We start from the raw sequence: 24,235 nt of genomic DNA, 5'->3' as shown, positions 1-24,235 counted from the left end.
TCCATCAAGAAAGCTACACCTTTGAAATCACTGATTTGTAAATGTGGTTCAAAGCAGAAATTTCCATGAATTTATGTGAATACAGTCTAAACAATAGTTCTGAGAGTTTTGCTTTGTTTTTGTTTTGGCTAGGACTTGTGATTTCATTGGTGTACAGAAATCCTGGGAAGGAAATTCTTATCATTTCAAGTTAGCAACTTTATGCAGCTTACAGAGTTTCTTTTCTTGGAGCATTGAGAGGTTTGATGTTAAAGTTCAGGGTCAGATAACTAGTAAATGGTTATAAAAAGATTTGATTTTTACACCAGTCCTCTATCTACTATGCAACTTTTATATAGTACCAGTAAAGGGGAAGGGAAAGGAATAAATAGTGCCTACTATGTGCCAGGCACTATACTAAATGATTTACAAATATTATCTAATGTGAGCCCAGAATCATATGGCTAGTATGTGCCTGCAATTAAATTTAAACTCAGGTCTTCCTGATTTCAGGTTCAGCACTTTTTCCACTGCACCACCAAGATATCCAATGAAGTAGTTGTATTTCAACTTGTGTTATTGCTTTCCTAACTTTTGGCTATTGTGTTTCAAGTATGCTAATCCAGAATTTTATTAATACATAGGGAACAGTAAATTGTAATGACTATATTTTGAAAGTAAGAATCATATCTTCAACATACTATCATTGTATAACAGAAGGCTTCATAGTCTGATTTTCTCAACAGTAGATGAGTGTATATGTTTTCTTTAAAGTACAACCACTTAATATTTTCACTATGTTTCTATTCTAGAAACTTAATATTCTATGCATATATATGTTGCAGCAAAGAAATGTTTTATTTTCACAAAAATTTTGTGTTTTACTATTATTTTTATAGCATTTCTCTTCCTTCTCCCTCTACCACCATCACCACCATTCTAAAAATAATAGCAAATATTTACGTTGCTTTAAGATTTATAAAGCATTCAGCATATGTTATTATAGCATGCAAATTGTTCTTGTACTCATTTTTCAGCATAAAATAAAGTAAAAAGAAAAGTTCAAACCTTTCAACTACTTCGATATCAAAACAGAATCGTTTGTCGATAGAATCTGTCTTTCTTCGGATGCAAGATTTTAATTTAAACATCTCTGGTGAACTAGTGACAAGACCATTCTGTTAATAACAATAAAAATAAAAAATCACATGCTGTTAAAACAATGAAGCAACACAATCCAACAATCATTTATTTAACATGTGCTTTTCCCTGTTCTAAGAGATATGGATACTAAAACAAAACAGAAAGTTATTAAAGAATATAAATTTTAGTGGAGAGGTAGAGATGAGAATGAAACCATTATACAAGTTTTTATCTAAAACTGAATGGAATAATCCATATAGAATAATCTATAATTTTTTCATGGAATCCAGAAAGCTGTGGAATTTATGCACATAATGATTTTCTTAACTTTCATTTTTTCCCTAACAATTAATAGCCAGATTACCTAAAATAACAAATAACTGATTAAATATATATGTATAGTCTGCCATATTATTATATTATAAATTGGTTAAAAGATAAATGGATTAGAATACATTATAATTAATATTTTTATAAATTCACTTCTACCTATGTATTTAGTTTTTGGTTGTTTTTTCTTGTTGTTGTTAATAATTAGTACTAAACTGCCTTATAACATAGAGTAATTAGTTATAAAGTATATAATTTGTAAGAGAATAATAACTTTCCCCTCCTTTCCCCAATCATTAAGACATTCTTTAGGCCTTTTTCATATACCATGACTGAATAAATTGTACAAATATTGGAAAAAAGCAAATGGCTAACCTGTAGCAGTTCCATAGTTTGATAACAAATCAGATTCCATGAGTATCCAAAAAATGGATAACTAAATACTGTAGTTTTAATGGTATTCTATCATTATACTTAGTGTACTGAATGATAATTGTCATGTGACTGCTATATAGATGAGATAATAAGAACATGCAAAAATTCTGCCTTATAGCAACTAATATCCCAGTAAGATTTTTATGAGTTTTTCTGGCAATAGTTTATCCCAAGATAATACTTGCTTTACCCGGACAATCTTTCATAAAAAGAAAATAGATTTCTTGACTTAGGCGTAATAGTACACTGTTTTTCTACCATAACATTATAGCCTAACCTGAAATGAACATTTCTCACGAGTAGAAACTGACTTTTTAGCTTGATCTACACAGTACCCGGATAGAATTTAATTTGCTAAATTCTTCCCCTTTTCCAGAAAAATGAAAGTTCTACACACACACACACACACACACACACACACACACACACACACATATTGAACAAAAGCCTCATTATTACTAAATACTTCGAAATTTATATCTTGAATTACAAAGAATTCTTATACTTAGTTGCATTGCCTTTAAACATTCCTGGAGTCATGGAAATGTGGGTTCTGCAACTCACCTTTCTTACTAAGCTGTCCCATTCACCATTTAAGCAATTGTAGAACTGATGCTTACTTCAATAAGTTTAAATTTACAAGCTTTTTAATTCATCTTTACATACTTTTATGATAAAGGAAGTAATATATATGAAGTCATTACAGGTTTTCCTCCTTCAAGGTTAGGAAAAGTCTGAAGTACTGTTCTAGTCCATTAGCTTAAAGCTAAGAGGAATCTTATGCCATTTAGGTCAAGCCCTCCCCTTTTACAGATGAAGAAACTGGAGCCCAAGGAAAGTAAATGAATTATACAAATCAATAAAGGCACAAACTAATTAAAAGGCAAACCTGGGAATCTGACCTCAGTTTCTCTAACTTCAGATTCCATACTCTTTCTATTATACCACCTTAATAGGCAATCACTGGATTTAGTTTTAGCACTCACAGACATTTTGTAACTTTTACTTTTAGTACAAATCTCTGACTTCTTCAGTATAGACTATAGCCAAAATAAAAACTGCATTGCCAATAACCTAGAATAGTGATTCAGTCTTTAAAGGTTGTCTGACACTGAAAGGTCAATAAACTTTTTCATGATCATGAAGCTTATATGTCACTGGCAAGATTTCAATGCAGATCCTTTCACTGTGTTTTCATTATATGATACTGATTCAAAGCCTTGTATTAAAGTCTTGCAATAACATGGAAGATGAATGATCATGGACAAATCTCTTAAGTACTCAATGCCCAATATACCTTTAAAAGACTGATTGCTCTATAATAAAAGGATTTGAGTTCAAATCTTGCTTTGATACTTATCTGTAAGATCTTTAAGGCAAATCACTTAACTTCTAGACCTCAGTTTCTTTGACTATAAAACAAAATTTAAAAAAAGCTTTGCTTAGATGGATTTTGATATCCCTTACAATTCCACCATGAGATGATTCCTGATTCCCACATCTGACTATTATCTACTATACCACATGGTCCCTTTTTGTGATACAAAATAAAATTCTGACTGTTCTATTTGTTTATGTTTTAGTAAGACTGGGGAAAATAAAAATTATGAAAAGTTTATTTAGAGTAAATAATCAAAGAAAGATGTTTATTAAAATTAAATGTACATAGATAAAAGTTTTAAATGGGATTCTAGGGCTTCTTCTACTCACCACTTTTCCACTGGACTTCATCTCTGAAATACTCATTGTGAATGTTTTGCTTCCCTTATCATATGTGCAATAATGTTTAATCCATGTGAAGCCAAGAGGACCTAAAATGAAGAGAAGATAAGTTAAACCATACAACTGATCATATTATAGAAATTCATGTATGTATACTAACTATTTAATGTCATAGACTATATTATTACATCTTATTACCACAATATTAGTTATAAGATTTGCCTAAATCAAACAGCTTGAACCAGTGTAGGATGATATTAAGATCACTGAGGATATCCTTTACCCTTCTAATATAAACTAGAGGTAATTATGCTTTTAACAACCTCCTTGAACAATTTGGAACTATGCTCAAAAAGTTATCAAACTGTGCATATCCTTTGATCCAGCAGTTTTTCTACTGGGCTTATATCCCAAAGAAATCTTAAAGAAGGGAAAGGGACCTGTATGAGCAAGAATGTTTGTGGCAGCCCTCTTTGTAGTGGCCAGAAACTGGAAACTGAGTGGATGCCCATCAATTGCAGAATGACTGAATAAATTGTGGTATATAAATGTTATGGAATATTATTGTTCTGTAAGAAATGACCAGAAGGATGATTTCAGAAAGGTCTGGAGAGACTTACATGAACTGATGCTGAGTGAAATGAGCAGTATCAGGAGATCATTATATACTTCACCAACAATACTATATGATGATCAATTCTGATGGACCTGGTCATCTTCAGCAATGAGATGAACCAAATCAGTTCCAATGGAGCAGTAATGAACTGAACTAGCTACACCCAGTGAAAGAACTCTAGGAGATGACTAAGAACCATTACATTGACTTCCCAATCCCTATATTTTTGTCTGCCTATATGTTTGATTTACTTCATAGGCTAATTGTACAATATTTCAGAGTCCGATTCTTTTTGTACAGCAAAATAACGGTTTGGTCATGTATACTTATTTTGTGTTTAATGTATACTTTAACATATTTAACATGTATTGGTCATCCTGCCATCTAGGGGTAGGAGGAAAGAGGAGAAAAATTGGACAAAAGGTTTGGCAATTGTCAATGCTGTAAAATTACCCATGCATATAACTTGTAAATAAAAAGCTATTAAAAGTTTTTTAAAAAGTAAAAAAAAACAAAAAACAAAAAAACAACCTCCTTCTGTCCAGCCCCAGAGTCATATCATAGATATGGAGACAGCAAACAGTACTTCATTATTTCTGAGAGTCAGGTCAGAAGGAGTACGTGAAATTACTATAAGGTAGCTCTAACAACAAAACTACATTGCTGAATGACTTCAATGACAGAAACCCTATATTCTTAACTTTCAAAGTCTAAACTGACATCTACTCAGGATCCCAGGAGATTGCCTAAATTATTTCATCCTGAAATCAGATAGAACAACAAATTCGGTTACGTGTCTTATCTACAAAAATCAATGATATAGAGCAGCATATTCCTGGAAAATATTTCATAAAATTTCATTTGTTTAATGAAAATTTACAAATGACTGGTTTCTAAATTACAATCTTACTTAGGCAAAAAGCATTTAATATATGCCCACTATGTTGGAAGCCCTATGCTATATGCTAGGAAAATAAAACAAAAACCAACCAACCAGTCCTTACTCTCAAGAAATCACCAGAGGCAAAGTTAAACATAATGCTGAACAATAACAACAACAAAAAAGGACATTCAGTGAACTATCACACTTTCAATTTTGTTGCAAAAACCCTGAACAATAGAAAATTTGATATATAAGATCCAAGAGAAACATAAGGTAAACACCAAAGATTAATTACAAGGGACTCAATAAGGACAAACTTTATTTTTTTATATGTGGAAAGGTAAACTGTGTATCTGAGATTGTCATTAGTGATTGGGTAGTTTAAAAGAAAGACTGGGGTGGAGCTGAGTATGATGTGATTCTAAAAAGAAAAATTGAGGAGGAAAAGAAAAGAGTAATTATCTTATACAAATGAGATGTGAAAGGAAAAGCTGACACAGAGGAATTAGATGGGAAGAGTAGCTGGTAGTTCTGGAACCCTATTTCATCAGGAATGGATTAAAGAGGGAACAATACATAGGTCAATAAATATAAAAGTTTTTTATGTTCAAAAAGAAATAAAGAAGGCAAGAGGATAGGGAGTGGGGAGAAGATAAGGGAGGGATCCTTGGAGTCATAGTAGGTTAGGTAATAGGAGAGCAAAATAAGTGGGTAGAAATAAAGCAGAGCAGTCAGAAGAGACAGAAAGTATGAGATATATGGAAACATAAAATAAAGATCAGAAGTAGAATTTATTAGATTAAAAAACCGAGATAGTAAACACAATTTGAGCTAAAGCTAAAGTTAAACTAGTTTTAATCAAAAGAGAAAAATAGGGAAATTATACTGATTGTCAGCCATATAATCAATATCATTTTAAACTATTTAAAATAACTAGACAGTTGAAAAATAGCCATGGTATAGGAAATGATGAGTTAGTAGATTTAGAAAAATGTGGAAAGACTTATACTTATGAAGGGAGATGCTATCCATCTTCAGAGAAACAGAAGACAAGCATAGTATGGCATCATAGAAATGCATATGAATGTATAAGTGTGTATGTTATGGATCACTATGTATATATGTGTGCATATATGTGTCTGTGTGTATCCATGCTTAATTGAAGCATTATTGGGTGAGGGAAGAGCAGTAGAGAAGAAAATCTCCAATGAAACAAAGAAAAAGATGGACAGCTCTGAACACAATGGGTAATGTTTATTAAATAGGCTTTCTTGGAAATGGAAATTTATTGCTTTATATTTTGAATCCTCTCATGTTCTGTTGTGTACATGGAAATATTTTTTTCTTTTCCTATTTTGTATTAAAACTTAAAATAAATAACCTTAGGAACTTGACTGGATTTTCTACATAGGTTGGACCTCAAATTGAACCATGTCCCCAAAGAGTGGGACCATGGCTTAAACAGATCTCTATCAGAGCCGTCTGCCTAATTGCTGGGGATCAGTTCTTTAGTTTCTCTTGGTCCAAAACACCATTTAAGGTCACATCATTTGTATGCAAGTTTTCACCCCCATTGGATTAGTAGTTTCTTCTCCCCATCCCACTCCCAACTTACTTGTTTTCATTCATTTAAATGAATGAATATTCATCCATCCATTCATATGTCTGCTTATTTATTATAGGGCTTCAGCTATAGGTGAAACAAAGGCAGAGGGCGGGGGCGGGAGGAGAGGGGGGAGGGCAAAGATACTGGGTGAGGAGACAACAAGCCATAGTTCCAGGAAAGAATCATAACTTAGTCCTGATGGGATGAAGGTCAAGATAAGAAGTTTGAGGGCAGAAGATAGCGAGGGGAGGGGCAATACTCAAATGGAGGGGGAATTATCCCAGCAAGGATTCAGATAAGACATCTGGAATATTATGACTCAGAGGAATGTCAAGGCTTCTTTTCTGATTCGATTCTCTCAGTCCTAATTCAATAGGGAGTGGCCATATAATTTTATTCAGGACATGGCAGGACAATTTGGGATCTAGCCCCCAGATCCACCTCATATCATCTGTGACCCTGGATCATACTAACCTCGCTTGAGTGATAGTTTCTCCATTTGGAAATAAAAGCACTCTAAGGTCCTGCATATCAAAAAAGTTGTAGAGGACCAAATGAGATAGTTTACAAGAAAATTCCCTGAAAACTGCAAAATGCTATATTACAAAAAGCCATTATTTTAAAAAAAAGTTTTCTCCACAATCTATGAATTTTTTAGTTCTAGAATTGACAACTGTTGATTTTATAGGCTTCTATTTCAAAACTACAGATATTTTATAGACAAAGACTTGAAAGAGCAAAATTCAGTGTTAGAGATGCATATAATTAATGAAATACAAGTTGTTAATATTTTTTTTGCTACATTAATGAAACATTACTAATGTCAAACTCAATTTTGCTGTTGTAGGTATGGAACAATATCCATTGAAGAAAAAAAATGAATGAAATATATAGAGAACTGGGTAACAACAATGAATTTTTAAATCATAAAACATAATCATTCCTCTGATTTTCAATCTTTAAAATTAACTATGTAAGCCGGTAATTTCATTACATTAGAGACTAAAGAACAATTAAAAAAAAAAAAAACACAAGTAAATGCTATTATTTTTATTTAGAATCACTATGAAGGGGTTTCTTGCTCTCAGGTAAAAGAAAGTCTTATTCTGACTACTTAGCATAATTCTTCTCTGTCACTGGGAAGAGGCAACTTCTAAATGACCAAAGCTACATAAAAATATTGATATAGGTGCAAAAAGAGACTGAAATTGCTCCCAAAATAGAAATGAGTATGATACCAGAGGGCTGGTAGATGAAGAGAGATGCATGCTGACCTCAAGAGAAAAGGCCAAGTAATGCCTCCCCTACCCTCATTTTACTAAGCTAGAGAAAATTCAAAATTCAAAGCAGTATCACCATAAGAACTATAATAAAATTACTGTTTTTGTGTGAATGATAGTTTTCTACACAATGGTTTACAAGTATAAATACTCAGATTAGATCAATAAACTAATTTTAAACTTTCATTTATAATTCTACTCTTTAGAAAAGTAAGATGTATCTCCTATAATAAATCATATTGAATTTATACAACATTTAAGTTTTATTTTAGCCTAAGTCTGTACTAATACATTCAGTCATTTTTCCATTAAGAAAGCTGATTTATCTACCAACTCTATAGGAAAAAGTAGGCATTTAAACCTACTTCATGGACTTTTAATTAAATACACTAAGTAAAACCCTTTTCCTCCATCCTGGGTATCATGAAACTGAAAGTTTGTATTCTAATCATCACTCTGATAAATGATATTACTACTTGGCTAAATTTCAAAGCCACATGCCAATGAATTTATATATAAATATATTTAAATGGAATAAAATTTTTATTAATAAGTCTCTAGGGTCACATTATTTTAATGTATAAATCCCTCTAGTTTTTAAGTTATGGGGCATGAAGTACTTTATAAAACACAAAGGATTATTGTATTTACTTTCTATTAAGATTTGTAGCAATTTTTTCATAATCATTCACAACTTTGTAATATTTGTGAATAAATCTGATATATAAAAGAAATACACGAAATAGGAAATTTTATTACAGAAGTTTTGAGTGTATGGAAACACTTTTCATGTTCCTGCCATTTTGTGGAGATAAATTTGTGAAATAATATCATTATTTAGTGACAGTGTGGTATAATAGAGTCCTGATCACTGACTCAAAAAGACAGAAAAAGGTGAAATATTAACCAAATATGTATAGAATAAAGTTGTTAAATAAGCAGGTATTTCATGAAAAGATGTTTTTGTTTCTTTTAAAATTCAGTCTTAAGTGTTATTTTTTATAATTTACAAGTTGATGGGCAATTTATAGCTGAAAAAGAAAGCCTAACTCAAAGCCAGAATATTTCAATTTACCTTCTTTCCTTGATAAATGGTGGTTATAGGACTCAGTGAAGGAAGTTACAATTTCAGTACCTCAAAATTCTTAAGAATATAAGAAGCAGAGAAGATGCTGACATTTTCTTATCCATATCATCAGTAATATCTAGATTGTTTAATGATTTCGTCTCCCATGGATATTCTAAATTTTAAAATGTATAGCCAACTATCCTCAGATATCATCAGGATGAGAAATTTATAATGTACTAAAGAGGATTAGAAATTAAAAAAAAAATCTTGCTAGAGAAGCTGTGTCCAATTTAAAATTAAAACAAAATTATCCCCAAGTCAATAATTTGAAATTACTGAGGAATTCTTCATTTGCTTTACTAAAATCTGCTAGAAAGTATTAATAGTGCTCATCATCATAATCATCATCATTCTTTACAGTAGAATAGTGACAAGTTATTTTCTGATCAATTAAATAAATTCTTATTTATTACATAGAGTTTGCCAGCACTAGGGCTAAAACCAATAAATAAATTAACATGTAATAGTCCTTATTTTGAAGAAATTTATATTCTATTGGAAGAAAGAAAAAGGGAGTAGACACAACACATATATAGTTAAAGTAAATACATCTCAGTTTGAAAAAAACACTAAATAATCAAGATAAGTTCAAGTAAGGCTTCCCTAAAGAGGTGACACCTAATTTGAGTCTTAAAAGAAGAAAAATATTTTTAAAAGCAAAAATCAAGAGTATACTTTTGACATAAGAGATATGTAAATTCATAAAGTCAGGAAATGGAACCCAAAGTTCAGGGAAACATTGAGTATTCCAATTTCCCTTAGATATATAATGAATAATTTGGAGTAACAGGGAAAAAAAACAACAACATGGAAATGTAGGTTCAATCAAATTGTGGAAGCTTTGAAATGCCAGACTAGAAAGTTTATATGTTACTGTGTTAGCAAAACAAGAAGTTACTTGGGAAATGGAATAGATGGTATTATGTAATAAGAAGAGGTACTAAAGTGAGAAAATCCAGGACCCAGAAGGGTACAGTGCAGATCAATAAAAACAGAAAAAGAAGCAATTTTTCTATTGAAGTAAACAATAGATCAATTGAACAGAAAGAGGAAAGATTATGAGCTTGGGAAATAGATCACAAGTCTGGCAAAGAGGCATTAGCTAGTAGTGATAAAAGATTTAAACTTCCCTGAGACCTACTATAATCCTTTCTCTGCCAAAAGAGCAACTCATCATTTCTTGATTTGCCATAATGATAATTTCATCCTTCGAGAGTTGGAAGAATCAATAAAGGGAATTTTCTTTTTAATTAGATCTTATTTATACTAACAGGAAAGATCCAAAAGTTAGAAATAATGGAACTATTGATGGGAAACTATCACTCCCTGTGAAAATTTGTAAAAGAAAAGGGAAATAAAGTATAGTCTGGAATGCTCCCTAGATTTTAAGAAGCAGATTTCAAAGAGTTTAGAGGAAGTATAAAGAACTAAAGTTCTATGGGTGATGATAACACAGGTGGAGTGAGGAAGTTGTCAAAAATGAAACTATGAACACACCAAAAGATTCCAATGAAGGGAAAGAAGGCAGTTATCCAAAGAAATGGCTGTAAATACAGATAAGGTACCAACCAATTTTTAGTTTTGAAAGTAACATATAGAGAAGATGCAAATAAATGTAGAATGTAGAATGATCATTACCTATAAATATGTATATAAAGCATCTAATATATATTTTATATTAGCATGTAATATATTTGTTTTATATACAAATACATTTATATCTATATGTATGTATGCATGTATATGATATGCAAAGCACAGCTTGTTGACACAGAATAGGTTTAGAATCAGGAAAACTCATTTTCATAGTTTTAAACACTTAATAGTTGTGTGGCTCTGGAATATTCCCCTTCGTCCTGTCCACCTCAGTTCCTCACCTGTAAAAATGAGCTAGAGAAGGAAATGGCAAACCACTACGGTATACTTGCCAAGAAAACTCCAAATGAGGTCACATGGAGTTGGATATGACTGAAATGACTTAAAAACTATAATATATATGCATATAGATCTATCTGTATGTATTTAGTCATTTGGTTAGATCCAGATGCTTATCCTGAAGCTATCTTAAATGCCATTTTTACTTCATCATATAGCTTGAAATTATAAAAATATTTTTAGTATTTTTAGTTTTAATATGCATTAGAAATATTCTTGGAAACTCTCAATCTTTACAACCAAAACACTCCCCTCAAAGAATTCAAAATTGTAAAATGCCTTCCTTCCATTTGTAACCACTGAAATAAGCATTAAAAAAATCAGTTGCATTACTGTTTTTGTGTGAATGATAGTTTTCTACACAATGGTTTACAAGTATAAATACTCAGATTAGATCAATAAAATAATTTTAAAATTAGATTAACCATTTTCTATCAAGCATTTCCCCACACTGTGTAAATATAAACTTAGTTGCTGAATTCAAAGCTAACTCATAGCTACTTCTTCTCAGGCAGGACTACATTTTCCCCTACGGGAAATGTTTTTAAGGTTAGTATGAGTTGTGGTGACCACTGTTCAGAAGGGCATTAAGAATTTTTTAAAAATCAAAAAATTCTTCTAGAAGAACTAGAAGAGTTGGACCTAGAACACTGATAATATTTTTCTACCTGAAGCCTAGTCAGTTTCCTTAGGGAATTTAAACAAGTCCAGCATTACTCTAAACATAATAATTTTTCTTAAATTATGCATGCATTATGGAACTATTAGTGTAGTGGATTATATAGTCTATATGTCCTGAATAACATAATGACAGTTGTTACTATGATATGCCCCCATGAATTAATGAATATAGAAAGAGCAGTTAGCGGAGGTAGAGATCATGTATGAAGTGGAAGGACTAGGGTTATATGGGATTGTTATTGTTTATAATATATAACAATCAATGAGCTAACTCTAGGGAATGAGAAGCTGAGTAAAACCAAGGACAGCTTATAGAGTCTTAGGAATAGAAGCCTCAAGACTTGATTCATAACTCAGAAAAAAAGCAGACACATGTCAGACAACTCAAAGACCTTGATTAGAATTGGACAAAAAATATGAAGCTTCAGGTCAAGCCAGAACAAGTGAGAGACAAACTTGGGGAAAAACAGACTTCAGAAGTCTAAGTGCTATTTTTCTTGCTTAAGTCCTTGAATGAATGTAGCAAAAGATAAATCTATTTTAGAGCTTAAATTTAGTAGCTAAATTTTCATTTAAAAGTTCATAAAAAGTAAAAATAAAAGTCTGTCTCTAGATAAGTCATCTTTGTACTCACATAATTGTGGGATTTCCTCATAGGGTCCATTTAATTTAATTCTATATCTAGTCATTTTTCAAGTATAAAATTGGTTAGTTATTTGGTGTCAAGTTGGCACTCTCAAATCTGAATGGAAGGTTAGGAAATAAGTGTCAAGAATAATCAAGTACTGTAATTGGTTCTCACTTGGGTTTTTTGTCACATATAGGTTAATAAAACTCAATCTCAAGTTTTACAGGTAGGATCCTATATCCACAGCATGTCACTGTGCCTAACTAATTATATCATATTGCCTTCTGCCCTGGTACTCCACCTACACTTTTAATTTTTCAACTCTTGCTTTGGGAATAGTGAACAAATCGATACTGCTATTAAATTTGGAAAAGGCATGACAACCCAATCTTATACTGCTTTATTCAACATCTTTGTGATTCTCTAAACCCAAACTCCATTCTCTGGCCCTTATCCCCTTTATGAATTTAACCTCCTTAGAACATAACCTCCATTTAGGGCAAGGACTATCTCACTTCATATCTGTATTACCAGCATATTAAAACTTAAATTTCAAGCTCTTTCTCTCAAGATGTTTCCAACCTGATCTGCAGTTAATTCAATAGCTACTAAACAGCAAGTTTCTGTTTTTTTTTTTTTTTCTTTTGCTTATTGGTAATTCATAAGAGTTGACTCACGTTTCTCTTGTACATAAAGATATCCTTCCATTGTCCACTGACTTGGAGGACGGTAATCTTGATTTGCAGATTTCATTCTCTGCATTAATCTCTCTACCTCTTGACGAGTGCTTTCAAAATTATTCCTTGTCTGAAATATAAAGAAAAAATCAATTTGATAGTTTATTTAGAAGTCAGCATAAAAGCCAAGGGTCAGAAATTTTCAGCTGGAAAGTCAGATCGGACCTCCAACATTCATTTCATATAGTCTATATGGCAATTAGTAAATAAAAATGACACCAATTATTCTTATAATTGAAAAGATGCAGAACAATTAAAAGAATTTTGCAGTAGAGAGATTATCTTTGTGTATAATCATAATGTACACATATCTATCTTTTATATTCCAGTTTTTGTCTACTTCACACACCCTTTTCTATCTCTCTTTCAGTGTGTATTTCTCCATCTTTCTGTATCTTCTTTTCTCCACCTCTCCCTCCCTCAGTCTCTTCCTTCCCGTTTCCTACCCTCCCTCTTTCTCTCTCTTTCACCATAGTTCTAGTCCTATTTGGCCACAATGATCTCTTACCTGGTCTTAATATAAATATAAATTCCATTTTGAAATTATTTAAAATATTTATCCTAAAATAAGATGAAGATTTAGTAGGAAGTTTTCCAGAGTTATATTTATACAGTCACAAACCGTTCCCTCCTTTATTTCTCATTTCAAGCCTTGGTGCAAGTCAATGGCCACAGATAAGAAAAAAAGCATCCTTATTTCAAATTTATACAATAGTTTTAAATCAGCACAATTCTTTGAGGTGATTTCCAAAAATTATAAACAATGAATTACTTTCTATAAATGTCATTCTCTTTGGTAATAAACCAGACTGTAATCACTACTCTAATAATTGAAAGGATCTGAAAAAATTAATGAATTTCCCAATGTTTCTGACTAATTCAATTTTTGATTGAATAATTCACTTGGTATCAATTTAGAATTCATGTTAAGATTGACTTGTGATAAAAATGACTTCAAAATGTAGGCATTTTTAAAATGGCAGTTATGTAACAGAGCAGAGAGAGCATTGGATCTGAGGTCAGGAAGACCTGATTTCAAATTTGGCCTCAGACAATTACAATTAATACTAGGCATGGTGCTTCACCTCTCTGTGCCTCAATATCCTCATGTACAAAATAGGAATTATAATAACATCACCTCTCTCCCATATTTGTGAAGACAAAATGAAATATCTGTAAAAAGCCCTTTAACCTTCAAGCATTTTGAAAATACTACTTATTATTTTTATTATTAAATGGTAAAAAGTATTGAAAATCATATAAAAGAGCTAACTAACAAACTACTCTCCCTATAAGGTGGAGGGGAGTAGTAGTTAAAGAAGCTTTTTTGTTTTTTTAAAAGAAACTTTTTAAGAAAGATCAAAGTAGATTTTTTTTAAAAACAATGCCTGATTTAGACAAATAATTATTTTTATTTTTAATTATTTAAATTATTTTTAATTATTTAAAATTTTTAAGTAAATAAAAATTCTTTCATTTTTAAAAACATTTTTCATTTGAATAAAATAGTTGTTTGACAGGCCACACTGACCATGACTTTTTCTCTCAAATACTCCTCTTTCTAAGCTGCTCCCCATTATGCATGTGAAATTCATAATATACTGAGACCTAGAGAGAAATTTAGAGATAGGTTATCTGGTTCAAGAACCACACTTTTCAGAAACTGCAACTCAAAATAGTTCACTGATTTGTCAGACTTCACACAAGTCATAAGAAGCAAAATCATGATTTAAATGAAGGCCATTTGACTTCTTAGTTCACTATGCCTTGCTGTTGCTCACAATTTCCCCGAGATACTCTAATTCAGATTCTTTGATAATTCAAATAGGTTTTCTTTGTCATTTGAGAACTTCTTGTTAGTTCTTATTATTGAGAACTGAATGTATATGATTTTTTAAAGAAAGTTCATGGTTTAAATGGTGTTAGAAAGTAGTTCTACTGACTAAAACCTCCATTTAGTTATAACATAGCATTAATATAGAGTCTTACATTCTGTAAATTGAACTGCAACTGCTGCTTGTAGGGTGCAAATTCCTGAGCCAGTTCATATCCTTCATGGTAAAAAGTGAATAATCCCTGAAGGAAGGACAAAAGCTGCAAGGACAAAAAGAAAAAACATAATGAAAACACTGAAAATTTCAATAGCTGAAATGCCTACAACTTGAGACCAAAAATTTCAGTGCCAAGTATAAACCCTAAGGAGGATAAGGACAAAAAGAATGGTCTTGCATATACCAAATATTTTTAGCAGTACTTTTTGTAGTAAAGATCAGTTAAGTGGATGCCTATTGATTAGAGAATGGCTAATCAAATTAGGATACCTGGATATTACACTGAAGTAAGAAATCATGCCTATAAAGAATTCATAGAAGCACTAAAGTAGAAGTAAGCTCCAAAGAGAAGTAAGCAAAATCAAGAAATATATATATGTGTGTGTGTGTGTGTGTGTGTGTGTGTATGTATGTATGTATATAAAGATGACAACAATGTAAATAAATGAAAAGCGCAATAAAATGATCCAAACTGTATTGATCAGTCAATAAGCAATCATTAAGTGCTTACTATGTGAAATTATAATGAGCAAGTTTGGGCAAAAATAATAAAAAGGTGTTTTCCTACTTAATGGTTTTCTGTTGCTTTTTTTGGTGGGGGAGGTGAGGTTAGTTTTTGAGTTTTTAAACATAGATTGGGAATCTTGGATGTGGAGTACTGTATATCATGTTAGATCTGGTCCAAGTACTGATTAGTTTTGCTAAACTGATCTGAAAGAAGAATAAGTTGGGAAATATATAAAATAATATAATAATAATATAATATAATATAATATAATATATATATATATATATATATTAAAGGAAAATATTTCTGAAAGCATCACAGGTCAAGTTAAAGAGGAAATGGTCATCCTGTCAATTCCCTTGTACCTTGTAACGATGAACCATTGCCTCCTAACTTGGGAGAGAATGTGATCATGAAACTGTAGCTATCAGAAACTGATTTTTATTCCTTTTTCAGTGATAGCTACTTTGTTACTTAGTTTGTCTCAACAGTAGTACTGACTATGATTATGATAGTTAGCACAACCACTCTTCTCTGAACTTAAAATACCCAATTAAGTTAAAATTCACTTCCAAACAATGAGCTATTTTAGGATTTCTGTCTTAGGTAATAGTGGTTTAAATGTTTATTTTGCCTTAAAACAAAGGCAAAATACTAATGTACTCTTTAAGTCTGGCTAAACAAGCTTTCATTTTGGATCTCTAAGTAAGACAATTCCATACTCTATCCCTTTACAATAGTTCACTCTGCCCTGCCCTCTCCCCCCAAGATTATATTCCTTCCCTTTCTCCATCTATTACAATTTCTAGTTTCTTTCAAGGCTTAGTTCAAACATTATCTTCCCAATGAAGTTTCTGTTTTCTCCACAAATGCCAGTGCCTTCTCCCAACCCCTCAAATTACCTTAAATTTCTCTCTCTCCTTCTCTCTGGCTCTCTCCCACATACAAACACACACAATGCTGTAAGAAAAGCAGTGGGATATAATGGCTAGAGATTTGACTTTGAAACTAAATATTCAAAGGCTAACCTGGCTATGGGATCCTGAGCATGTCATTTAACTTTTCTTTAGTCTAGATAGCTCTCTAAAAAAACTGTAAGTTGCAAAGAGCATGAGAAATTGCCATGGTAGGAAGCACTTCCTAATCCAAGTTACCTAATGCAATGAAATCACAAGTTCAGTCCCTGTCTCTATGCTGTACTTGTGCCTATACTTCTATGTGTACATGTTATCTCCCTCTATAAAATACAAATTCCTCCAGGATGAGATTGTTTGATTCTTTGCATTCCCAAATTAGTGTTGTGCTTGGCATATTACTACAAGCTTAATAAGTGCTTGTTGATTGCTAAGTGTGCTAAGTGAAAAAGTCTTGCAATTTAGTTAATAATTTCTATCTGGGATATCCTTAATGAGTTGGCTACTTCCTCTATTATAAAGGATACAAAGAAAAAGGAACAGTAACTGCTGTCAAGGAGTTTTTAATCTATTAGGTAGATTCAATTATATCTAGTAGGGGCAAATTTTATGTTAATGTGATATTAAAGAAAGGGTGGGAGGAGAAGAAAAATCTAAAATTAAGGACAGTTTATTAACAATGTAACAGGAATTTAGGAAGCATAATGGCAGATTAAGAAAGAGCAGCACAGGGACACTAGAACAGTAGAGCTCATATAGATAGATACAAAGGAGCATAGAGGCAAGAAAGGAAGCTCTGTCTATCCTACAGAAGTACAGAAATACTACACAGAAACAGAGGGGGTAATAGATTATCACTCTTAATAGCAGCAAAGAAGTGGAAAATGCAGGTGGAGATTGTAAATCTGGGGTCAGATTCCATTCCATGTTTGCTGTCTGTGTGATCCTAAGTAAGTCATTTGCCCTCTGTGCCATAGCTGCCTCATTTATATGATGGGGTTAGACTCGATTGCCTCTGAAGTCTTTTCCTGTTCCAGTTCTATAATCCTAGTCTTGCTTCAAAGTTCAGACTAAGATGCAGCCTTATCTCATATCCAGATATTAAATTTATTTCAATTAGCCTTCCCTGATACTTTTATATTAATCTTGATTAAGCAGATAAGCACCTACTGTGTTCAGTGCATTTTCTACTCAACTTTGCTTCTTAGATGCCTTATTTCCTTTCAAGACTCAATTCAGAGAAACATTGAAAAATATTTTCTCACTCCTTTGATTTTGCTACAATATTTTTTATGGATTCCTCTTCTTGCCCTTTTATTCCCTATTCTATACCCTCAACTCCACCATATGGAGATTCTTAACTGGACCATTCCCAGGTCTGTGGATAAATTACAGGTGCTTTTTGAACTTGAATAGAGAAAAAAAAAAGTTACATCTTTTATTTTCATTAACCTCAAATTGAAAATTAGGATTTTCTCCAATTATTAAAATAGACAGCAAGCATTTTTTTTCTGAGAAGAGTCCTTATGCTTTACCAGAATGCAGAAGAGGTCAAATAAGATTGAGAACCTTTGCCCTAGAAGAATGAAAGGTCTAAGGCAGGAAGTGTATTTTCTAATCTATTTTTTATAATCTTTCTATCTTTTTTCCTAATCTTTCTCTCTCTGGTGCCAAACAATACATATCTTCAAGAAATTTATATAGGATGGGGGAAGGGAGTAATTTTGCCATGTACATAGTTACAGGATAAATGAAACTTGAATTCATTTTCATATACAGAATGAATCCTGTCATTTCATTGTCCTTGGGAAAATAACAAGCCTCATGCTTCAATTGGTAGACACACTATAATTTCTAACAAATAAATATAGATTCTACTTCTAAGTACAAAAATCATTCTGCTTTTTTCTTCTTAGAGGTTGTGAATTACTCAAAAAGTATTTTGGTTCTCAGAATAGGAATAGTTTTAACTGCTTATTTAATTACTTTAAAAGTTTTTTTTTTTATTTTTATGATTTTTCTCCTCTACTATGACTCTTACAGAATTATAATTACCTAAACTGAGTAGAATTGCATTAATGACTTATAAATAATATGTTAAGAGTTGTATTCCATTAGGAATTGTGCATTATTCAATACATGCAAGTTTATAGGTATTTGAACATCATATATAATGCCATTGACTAAAATAACATTCCTTTTTAGTTATATAAATTTGTCAAAACACATACACACATATACAACACATTCTGCCTAAATGCAGAAACTATAGTGTATTTAAGTCAAACCACTGCTTTAAAATATAATATGATTTTTAAAAACTGATTTAATAAACATATTACTATGCAGAAGGATAAAAAGATACAAAGTATATATCCAATATGGGTTTATTGGTATACTACTGAAATATTATTTGTAGTTTTCTCAATTTCTAATACAAATTCCCTGTACCAATAAGGATATAGTCAGAAATATTACTATAGTGTCCTCTGAGGCAGAAATGAAAATATTAGAGAATGTTTTGAAGAAAAACTAGAAAAAACCTTTTCATCAAAACACCAAATGTCCTGAGATCTAATATTTTTTTTCATTGAGAGCTAAAAAGATGACAAAAAACAAAGATAGAAAATATTGTAGCAGTAGAAGATTTTTTAAAACCACTAAAAATCCTAAATAATGTCCTTTGCTTCTCTAGTTTTTGGCCCTTTATGACATATTAGAGTTCTCCAGATACAGATGTATTTTTCAGAAAGTAGATAATAGTATAGAACAAATGGCTTTTTTTCTTTTCTTCAAGTACTTTTGGGGTTCTATTTCTGACACCCACTTAAACTGTCCAAATTGCATATGTTGGTCAATGATTTTTGCTGAGCCTAATAAAATAATTTACTCAAGAATTTCAGTATAAATTTCTTTAAACACATCCCCCATATACTCTGATTTTAAAAGTACATCTCAAGAATGACATGACTTTGAACCTTTATTAACTATGTGACCTTAAGCAAATCACTTAAAAGTCAGTTTCAGTTTCTTTATCTAGAAGTGGGGGAAATAAAAAATAAAAATAGAGTGGATGTGAGAATCAAGTGAATTAACATATTTAAAGCATTTTTCAAATCTTAAAGGATGATATGAATTATCTTATCATTACTGTTACTATTGTTGTTCACTTTGACATTTTATCAACTAATAGAAAAACCTTCAAAGGTTTGTATATTTCAACTCTGGCCCCCCCCTCCAAGAAAATAAAAATTTATTTTAAAAATAATTTCTATATGGAAGGGCTTCCCTAAGAGTTAAAATAAATTTTAAAATGCTAATAAAAGACATAAGAATGCTCACACTGCACAATGTGTGGGTTTGTGTGGTTTATCAGTTTTTCAGCTAATAAAATTCATACAAATAAGTGCCACAAGATGGCAGCAGAGTAAAACTTTTAGGGGCTCATTTTGCCCTTTACTGATGGAACTAAATGGGATTTTTGCTTTCATATCCAAAACAAGTCTCATAATATCTCTTAATTTATCAGAAGACTATGGCCTAGAATTCCCCCACCCCACCCCCAACAACAACAACAACAACAACAACAAAAAAAAAAAAAACACTTTTTTTTTCCATCTAGAAGAATTTCTGAACAAATCAAATTACAAGGTTAAATGGAAAGATCAATCAAATATCTTAAGCAGCTAGGCAGCTCAGTAGATATAGCTCTAAACCTGGAGTTCTTCCTAACTTTGATTTTATTCAGATAAGACCTCAGATAATTACTAGCTGTATTATTTGGAGCAAATCACTTAATTACTGTAAAATGAAGATGATAATAACAGCAACAAACATAATAGCTCACAGGATTATTGTGAGGATAAAATGATATAATTTTTGTAGAGTCTTGCAAACTTTAAAGTATTATATAAATGCTAGCTATTATTATTAGATTCAGACTTTAACTAACATTGTAATTAACGAGTAATTCAATAATAAGGACCTATGATATACAAGATTGTTCTGTACTGCAAAAAGATTTTTTTTAGTGGGAGGAGGGGATGTCCAACTAAAGGCCCTCTACCATTAGAGAGCTTTAATTACTTTCTACTTTATGATCATGAGAGATGCTTAAGCCATTGAGTACTTTACCTAATATCTACTGTGATAATATATTATCTATATCTATCTGTGCTATTCTCTGCCACATTATTCCCACTCTGGAAGGTAGTTCTAGATGGCAAGTCCTAATTCCTTTTAATTTTATATTCCTAGAATTCAGCATAGTACTTGGTACATTGCAAATGCATAATAAATACTTATTGGGTGAAAATGAATTCATAAAGAAAACCTCTAAAATGCCATAAATTGGAATAAAAACTGTCAACCTGATTCCATGAGCATTTTCATTTAGCATTTATCCCATGTCTGTAAGTAAAGTTTGGTGTTGTAGAGGTCCTTGTATTCTGGTAACTTATGTTTTAAGATAACTCATATATTGATTCATTCATTCATATAACATTTTAACATTTGCCGACCATCTCTAATAAGCAACTTTAACTAATATTTAGGCAGATAGACAAGGATGATAAAAACATTTTCTGATATACAGCTCCAGATATTTTTTTAAAAAGTCATGATGAAACAGCTACAGCCTGACTATAGGGATGTTTTTGAGTGTGAGCAAGAAGAATCTAAGGGGAGAAAATGCTTACTCCAGTCATTCTCAAATATATGAGAAAAAACTGAGGGGGCAAGATAGAGAGAATCTAAAGGCTTGCAAATTAAAACAAGTCTGACATACCACCTCACACCTCTCAGATTGGCTAAAATGACAGGAAAAGATAATGACAATTGTTGGAGGGGATATGAGAAAACTGAGACACTGATGCATTGTTGGTGGAGTTGTGAAATGATCCAACCATTCTGGAGAGCAATCTGGAACTATGCCCAAACGGACATAAAACTATGCATACCCTTTGACCCAGCAGTGTTACTCCAGGGTCTGTATCCCAAAGAAATCAAAAAGGAATGAAAAGACCCACATGTACAACAATGTTGGTGGCTGGTCTTTTTGTGGTAACAAAGAAATAGAAAACGAGTGGATGCCCATCAATTGGGGAATGGCTAAACAAGCTGTGGTACATGAAGGTGATGAAATGTTATTGTTCTATAAAAAATGAACAAGCTGATTTTAGAAAGGCCTGGAAAGATTTATATGAACTGATGGTGAGTGAAACAAGCAGAACCAGGAATACATTGTACACAATAATGGCTAGAATTTGCAATGATAAACTGTGAAAGACTTGGTTATTCTCAGTGGTTCAGTGAAAAACAATCCCAATAGATTTTGGACAGAAAATGTCATCCGCATCCAGCAAAAGATCAACGTGTGCTATGTTCACTTCTTTTTTTTTTTTCATTTTTAAAATCATCTCTCCCATGGTTTTTCCGTTTTGCTCTGATTCTTCTCTCCCAATATGATTCATAAAGCAATCAATGTGTATTTAAAAACTTAAAAAAAGATAATCTAAGGGCTTTGTAAGAAAAATGTACTAGGTGAGCAGTAGTAAGGTTAAAAAGCAGTGGAGTGCAATGCATTACAGAAGAGATGGGATAAATATAATGACATTAAATTATCAGGTCACCTTGTGTCAAAAGATCAAGACAGAAGTCCCTAAACTGAACTATTTAGGGACTCAATTCTATTTTTTTTCTAAAATTTTTGAACAAGAGCAAACTCAGTATGAAATAAAAGTATAAAGTAAAGTATAAAATGAAACCCAACGGGCTGAGAGTTTTGAGAGTTATGGTAGAAAAACAAAGCATATATTTGGAAAAAAAAGAGACCTGGGTTCTTATCCCATCTCTCCCACTAACCAGCTGTGTGGTCTCAGACAAATCACTTAACCTTTTGGGCCTTATCCTCCCTCTGTGCAAAATGAGAAAAAAAGAAATACTACTTGAACTCTAAGGATCATTACATTTGTGACAGCTTATGCTGCTAAGAGCTTTACCAAAGCTAAAGTTGGAAAGAATGCTGAGGATTCAAGTGTGATCAATTATGTCAAGGGAAAGAAAAGATCAAAGGAACAAAGATTCAAGAAAAATCAGTCTCAGCACTGAAAAAAATGATAGGAATCTTTGAGAAAATATGTTCAGCAGAGTTTGGAAAACAAATGAAATCAAAACAAAACATTTGAAGTTGAATGGTATGGCTGAGGAATAGCAGGAGTAATGGAGGAAGTATCATATTAGTAATTATCTAATCTCCACTGGGCCCTCACCATGGCAAGACAATCCTTTCCCACAGAAGTCATTCCAAATTTTTGCTTTTCCCTTCAAGCTTTACACACCCTCATCTTTTTGGAAAGAGTTTTATTACTTCTCTTGTACTAAGAAGTGGAGACCACTTGCTATGAGTACCCTCTTTGCCCTTATCCTCATTTTAAATTTCCATTGATTCTCTATTTTCTTCTATTTCAAACTCTGGTGAAGTGATGGTGGCTCTTTCCACCACCAAGGGCAAATACTCTTCCTGTACTCCTGATTTCATCCTCTTCCATCTCTTCTGAAAGATAGTGCTGCAATTATTTTACCTCAAGTTATTCCCCTCTGCAATAGATCTGTCACATAATCATCACATGGTTTTCCTAAAACATAGGACTATGTCAATTACTTAATCAGTAAACACTACTGGTTCTCTAGACTCAAGAACAAAATGTTTGCTCTTTACCTATTTTTGAAAAAATTTACATTTCCTGTAAGTTCTAAAGTAATTTCATTTAAATCAGTACAATTGTACTAAATATAATTCTAAATTAAATAACTATGCACATTTGGATCAAGTGCTACAATTTTTTTTTAATTGATGAAATACATGATCAAAAAAGGTTTAATGTACTTTAGATTACAATATTCAGCTGTTATAGCTATTTATAGTCACTTTAAACCTAAGGGAACAAATATAGACACCTTGAAGTAGAAGATGATTTTTATCAACTCACTTCAAGTATCTGTGCATACTAATGACAAGCAGATTATGCTTTTTTTTTTCCTTTTCCCCACAAAAATCCCTAAACATATCAATGAAATTGATGAATATAAAAGCAGATGACCCAAATTTGTGAGCCTTTGAACTATACTGGTGCTGGGAAATGTTTTCTGCTGCTCTACTAAAATATAATAAATAGGACAAATGTTTTAAGGATAAGTAGGACAAATGTGCACAGGGTGTTTTAAAGGGGAACAGAACATGTAACCTAAGAACTCTAAATGAAAATAATGATTTTAAAGTTACTTGATTTTAAAGACTTTATTAAAGAATACTCATTAGCTTCACATGAATAATCAATATCAAATTACTTGCCTTTTTAAAGAAGAGGGAAGGGAGGAAGGAAGGGAATGAAAGAATGTGAAACAAAATTTTTTTTTAAAGAATGTTAAACATTTTTCCATATAATTGAGAAATATTTAATGAAATAAATGAAAATATACTAAGAAAAAGAATATTCATTAAATTTCTATTAAATGTACATTTTCCTTTCTTCACCAAATGTTTACAATTCCAATTTTTTTCTTAAGATAGTCAAAATCTTGATAAATTCAATATTATCTCAATACTATTCTGTTAAGTTTGTGAAATGAGGGGAGATAACTTCATTAGAATAGAAAAA

The 24,235-nt window shown here is 31.9% G+C and overlaps 1 protein-coding gene across 1 annotated transcript in view; it reads right to left on the bottom strand.

The window, feature by feature from the left end:
• Positions 1–24,235, bottom strand: part of ARHGAP42 (Rho GTPase activating protein 42) — a 405,542-nt gene that overhangs the window by 82,269 nt on the left and 299,038 nt on the right. The window contains exons 7-10 of the mRNA XM_051986849.1: positions 15,094–15,198; positions 13,045–13,174; positions 3,598–3,698; positions 1,048–1,157 (exon numbers count right to left, since the gene is read on the bottom strand). Of these exons, the coding sequence (XP_051842809.1) occupies positions 1,048–1,157; positions 3,598–3,698; positions 13,045–13,174; positions 15,094–15,198 (446 nt within the window). The remainder of the gene's footprint in view (positions 1–1,047; positions 1,158–3,597; positions 3,699–13,044; positions 13,175–15,093; positions 15,199–24,235) is intronic.

Source organism: Antechinus flavipes, chromosome 3, assembly GCF_016432865.1.
Source record: "Antechinus flavipes isolate AdamAnt ecotype Samford, QLD, Australia chromosome 3, AdamAnt_v2, whole genome shotgun sequence".
Lineage (NCBI taxonomy): Eukaryota > Metazoa > Chordata > Mammalia > Dasyuromorphia > Dasyuridae > Antechinus > Antechinus flavipes.
This window is presented reverse-complemented; position numbering and strand designations above follow the sequence as displayed.